The sequence below is a fragment of the Hemitrygon akajei genome, chromosome 9 (assembly GCF_048418815.1).
Source record: "Hemitrygon akajei chromosome 9, sHemAka1.3, whole genome shotgun sequence".
Lineage (NCBI taxonomy): Eukaryota > Metazoa > Chordata > Chondrichthyes > Myliobatiformes > Dasyatidae > Hemitrygon > Hemitrygon akajei.
In genome coordinates this window covers 78,226,391-78,232,390 of record NC_133132.1, presented here as the reverse complement: position 1 = coordinate 78,232,390, position 6,000 = coordinate 78,226,391, and the positions used below count along the sequence as shown (strand labels likewise).

Sequence of the window (6,000 nt, the reverse complement as noted above, 5' to 3'; positions counted from 1 at the left end):
CATTTGAACCATACTGGGACTGCCCTGAAAAGGTGATAATAAACATTGTGTTAAGACTTAAATACATTACAAATGTGCTACAGAATTGAAAAGATCAAAATATATTAATTTTTGTTGAGGTTGCAGGAACTTTAGTGACATAGAAAAGTACAGCACAGAAAAGGCCCTTTATCCCACCTAATCCCTGCCAAAATCATTTAAATTGCCTACTCCCTTCGCCCTGCACCCAGACCATAGCCCTCCATATCCCTACTATCCATGTACCTATCTAAATTTTGCTTAAACATTGAACTTGAACTCACGTGCACCACTTATGCTGGCAGCTCATTCCATACTCGCGACTGAGTAGATTCCTGTCATGTTCCCCTTAAACCTCTCACCTTTCACACTTAACCCATGACATCTGGTTTTGGTTGACCCACCCAACCTCAGTGGAAAAAGCCTGCTTGTATTTACCCTGTTAATCAAGCATTAAGGAACATGTATAATGTTATATTAAAAAGAAATCATCTGATATTTGTTCAAGTGGATGTTTATTGCTTTTGTTGCATCAGCTTGCCACCCATCATGGCTGAACCCCATTTACAAGATTTTGTTTTAACGTACACTTAAGGATCAAGAACACCGCATCTTAAAAATTATATTTATTTGCCCAGACCCCTTTCTAACTGCCATTAAGGCATCTTTGTGCAGTGATTCTTCTTATAATTGGAGATGCTTAATCTGCAAAAGGACAACTAGGAAGAGCAAACATTTCACTCGGCAGAGCCGAAATCACATCATTTTTGTTAAAGGTACAGGGAAGTCAACAGCTCCAACCTCATTTGTGCAAATACAAATAAATTACGTAACAAACAAATCATGCATGAATAACTACACAATTAGGGTAACAGCTGTCAAACACAAAACCACAAATACCTGCATTGCCTCAAAATGATGTATATTTTGGGAGTCCTAGATAGCATACCAATTTAAGTTCTCTTATAATCTTGCAGTTTATGTTATGTTCAAACCTACTGGACAATTTGAAACTCACTCATTTTCATTGAATGCATAAAGTAGTGATAAATTATGACTTTCAAAGCAGTGCAAGCTTAAATGTTCACAAATTAGCAACAGCGAAAAAAACATCATTCTTCATCAGATCATTTTTATATGAACATATTTTCCATTAGAAGTTTATTTCAGCACTTCTAAAAACCAACACAACAGTTGAACTGCAATGGACTGGTAACATTTTAATATACAACACCTAACAGTAATGTCTCCATTTAGACAACTGCAATCAGATACTATTAAGTTTAATTAAAAGCCGTGTGCATCGTGGTTTGTTCTTAAGTAGAGTTTCTTAAGCACTCACACTCACATACTCTGCTTGCAAACTGTGCCAAATGTAAGTAGCATCCATTACTGTCAAAAAGGCTGCCACCTCAAGTCTGAACACAGGCAAGCTAAGCTGCCAACATCCCTATATCCAGGCCTAAAATGGTACAGACAACCTTGGTGTCAGCAATAGGGAACAGGAGTTTAATTTACTTAGGTTTAAAGCAACTATGAAAGAATAATGTGCTACAAAGTGAGTTTTTTTGTGCTTTTTTTTTACAATAAATTGCATTCTTTGTGACTAACAAAAATTGAAGTTATTAAAAATAATCAGAGCAATTTATTAATTATGCACAAGTTGTAAACCATCATAAACAGTAGTGACTAAGAGCTTCCAGAGACTGGGTGACATCTTGTAAAACTTCAACACTGCTTGTTGTTAATTATCAAATGTGAATGAATTCATTTTCCCACAAATTTTATTTTCCCTGTTATCAGGCACTCCCAACAATTAGCTTTCCCAGTTGCCTAGACACTTTTGATCAAGTCAGCAGTGCACGTGGTCAATTCTAAATTCCATCTGAGCAAAACAGTAACCACTTCAGCACAACAGTCAACCTTTTCTTACCGTATGTACACAGGTCTCAATTGCTAATGAAGCTTTTGCAAAACACTAGTCACATCAGAAGGCACAAAAATCAATTGAAGTGTCAGGCCAAGCAAAACATAATCAAATGCCCCCAGCTGATAACAATCAATGCCAAATCATTAACTCAAAGTGGTTCCACTTTGCAAGGAATTAAGCCATCATTGCAAATCTGTTGATACACCAATCAGCCCACTGACACACATGGTTGGAGTTACTGTAGCTTTATTTGAACATGTAAAACAAAAGGAGAGAATATCCACAAGCTTGATAGGGATGAGTTCAGATGCACGGTGAAAGAGCTGATAGGAGAGAGGGAGGAAGAACAGAGATCTCTAGTGACCTATGAGCAGTTATTGTTGACGATGTCCTAAATCATGGCCTATGAGTGAGGCTGGTCTAAGAGTGCAGCCTAATGTGCCATGTTCATGTGTGGTATCAATTATCCCTACAGTTAGGAATGTGAATCGGGTAAGAAATCACATCGCAAATGTATGTTACATAAATGAGTTTGACACCCATGTTTTCCCCCTACAAATAATGTGCTACAGTAACGTGCTCATTTGAAAAATACTTGTTTTCTTAAAATTGTAAGACCACCTCAGGCTGACAGGCAAGCCAAGGTGTTCAAAGCTGGACGAGAAGCAACAATTGTTCAGATGGTACTAATGAACAATGCCATACACTTGCATGAAATACAAAGCTGTAACTACAGACTTTACCATCTTCTCAAATATTGTCAGTATATTGACAATTTATAGTGTTGGAACATCACCACATCAAACTGAAACATACCTACATAGTGCCACAGTGACAGGGTTAAGGAACTGAGGTAACTGTACTGTATGTACAGCTACATTGTCAGCTTCATACATGTAGGCTTTACAGAGTACTTCATTCCTTTTCACTCTTCCATGTGTTTCACTTTGTCTTCTCTATTGTGATTACAAAGGATAATAGAACTAGAGTCCAATGTGATGCCACCCAAATTCATCCATATTGATAAAGCTGGCTTCAATACTGTATGTCTAAGACAAGAAGGAAGGAAGGAATGGTGCAAGGCAAAGAACGACAGTCCAGACAAAATGACAGAAGTTCAAATATGACCATGCGTGCAGCCATATTAGATACTGCTGTTCTGGCATATCTCCCAATGATTAGGCCATGTAACATCCCACACCATATCACATTCCTTGATGTGCTTTACAGGTAACTCTTATTGTCCAAGGAGGAACAGGATGCCAAGATCAACGGCCCACAATGTCATCATATGGGACAATGCATCTTTCCACCACTCATTTGCAGTGACAGACTGGTTTCAAGCTCATCTACGCACGAGTGTAGAATTCCTTCCACCACACCCCTATTTCTCAACCTTATTGAAGAGTTTTTCCCCCCCTCCTGGAGATGGAAGGTCTATGACAAGCATCCTTATCAGTGAATACCACTGATGGGCACTATGACATAGACTTGTCATATAATCAGTGTCAAGATACCAGGGCTGGAGTAGGCATTCCAGAAGGTATTTCCCCCACTGCATCGCTAGGGAGCATATTCTCTGTGATGCTGATGAAAAGATGTGGTTTAACATTAGGGACAGAATATATCAGATGTGAACATTATTGCACTGTATTTATCATCAGAGATGTACAGCTGTATGTCAAAATGGCCGTGTGACACATCTAGTGTGCTAGTGTAGTGGGTAGTGCTTGTTGCCCTCGCTTTCAGCTTCTACCACTGGCTAGCAGTCTTGCACAAGGGAGAGATGAATGTGAAAGTCTCTCCCTGCCAGAACAGAGCCTCTCCTACAGCAAGCTTCATGCAGTGCCATCTTGCTGGCAACACATGGAAACTGAATACCCTTCAGACTCAGGTTGAACTACAGAGGATGAGGAGGAGGTGGTCCATCCCCCTGCACATGTAGAACACAAGCCCACCGGCATGTAGACCCAGCTATGGTCAAATTGCCCCACTGCCTTGTGGGCAGCCTCGGAAGAGAGACGAAGGATACGGGAGTAAACCCAAATAGAAAATCCAGAGTGCAGTCCCCAAGGTGGCTGGATATTGCTGAACATCCTTCCAGCAGCTCCTACAGCCAAGCTGGTGCCAAACAAATTGCTTCGCTTTCCCTTGGAGTACACCTGTGAGGCTGAGAGGGGGATCTTGATGACTAGGCATCTCAAGATCTCCATACCTTCCACTCGGACTTGTCCATTGTCCTTTGAGACAGACGGATGCCATCATCACCGTATGTTTCTTCCCCTAAAGGTGACAGCAATTTTATGTCCGACTTTCATGTAATAACAGATAGTGAACTTCTGAGATTACAGTGAATACTGTAATCATTCTGTTGGTCCTTCAACGTCCTCATTTGCGGTTGGAGTTGTAATCTTTATATTTACAATAATGGACTAAATGTCCTGATCTCTGGCATTCTACGAAGTAACATCACACTGTACGACTTACTACTCTGTTCATGTTATGCCTCAGTGAGAAGGATGGTCAGTGTTTTGCCAGTGATTATCTGGTGATTGCTTACTTGTGTTAGTGGTGTAATGTGTGCTACTGTTTTAATTGATTTATTGTTTTGCCAGTGAGAATGAGTATTTTGTGACGGTATCAACTGTTTTGAGAACATGGCTATCATTTTGACCAGTGTGGTTAAGCAACCGAGAAAAACTATATTAACACCTTAAGTGAAAGTAGGAGTCAGCAACCAAGGAAAATTATTGGTGCTCTACCACTGAATTAATTGGATATACTGCAATTTTAATACAGGAGCTGCAGCTAGACAAGAATCCAAAATAATAGGGCAGGAGTTCCCCTTACTACTATCACTGTGAAAAACTGCTACCTCCAGAACTTTTACCTTCTTACTGACTCAACATTCTGTAGTCTGTGCCCAATAATTTACCCAGCATTCAGTCTAGAATTCTCTGCCACTAATTTTGCAATGTGGCCACAAAAGGTATGCTTTAAATTGTGTGTATGAAAACATTTGTGTTGGGGAAGTGGAGACACATCAATATTTGATCAGTGCTTCACACTGTATGTTAGTTGTAAAGACCTTTATAATCTAGATGAAAAATATAATCTAGCACAATAAACATTTTAATAGCAATTGAGATTAAACACAGCAAACGATCTCCTGCGGCACTTAACAAAGAGGCACACTTTAACTCTTTTGTAAATGCAGCTATTTTCCACAAATCAAGCACTGACCAATTTAATTTTATGACTATATAATATTGATAGTTCTAAACAAAAAGAGGCAAGAATCAATGTTTACTCCATACTGGGGCTGCCATGGGCCCTTGTGGTGATCTATCAATTATAATGAATTCTTCAGGGTTGTCAAAGGCTTGATAGTGGATTAATAATTCCTGGATAGCACATTCCTCAATCTGAAAATAAGGAAAAAAATCACTTACAAAATTTGGAGACATTAGATAATAGTAATTATTAAATTACTTCCTGGTTAGTTGAAAAATCCATTAGCAACAGACCCTCATTAACACGATTAACATTAACATGGTTAATAAACACATTACGTACAACCTTAGACATAAAATACAAGTGATGAAGATGAATCTAATGAGATTACAAGTTTTCTGCCTTTTTACTGGGAGTCCCTGGAAATGTGCCTCATTAGTCACTGGACTCCATGACGAGAAACCCACCGTACGTCTAGGTTGTATACGACTTTGGTCCTGCCAAACCTGTGAGGTTGGGATGTCTTGCCCACCTAAACCCAGGTTTGTGTGAATGCTGTGTAATTTACTGGCCCCTTGCTATCAACTGTTGGCAAGAAATAATAGATTCTGCAGTGCATAGAATTATAAAAGTATACTTATGAACGTTAACTTAACCAAAGAGCTATTAAAGAAAAGATGAAAAACAACATTATAATTAAACAGTCAAATGTGTACACAAGTTGGAGCTCATCTTGAAGCTGTCTGTAACTCACACGCTGAACCCTCGGTCTGTGTGGCAGCACACACCACCTTCCGAAAGTTGCTCAAAATCCACCT

At 39.3% G+C, this 6,000-nt stretch overlaps 1 protein-coding gene across 4 annotated transcripts in view; it reads right to left on the bottom strand.

Moving 5' to 3' along the window:
* Positions 1-516: 516 nt before the first annotated feature.
* ibtk (inhibitor of Bruton agammaglobulinemia tyrosine kinase) overlaps positions 517-6,000 on the bottom strand; it is a 119,366-nt gene continuing 113,882 nt past the window's right edge. For all 4 annotated transcript variants that reach the window (XM_073056416.1, XM_073056415.1, XM_073056418.1 and 1 more), the window contains one exon: positions 517-5,373. In XM_073056416.1, the coding sequence (XP_072912517.1) occupies positions 5,248-5,373 (126 nt within the window). In that variant the 3' untranslated portion in view covers positions 517-5,247. The remainder of the gene's footprint in view (positions 5,374-6,000) is intronic.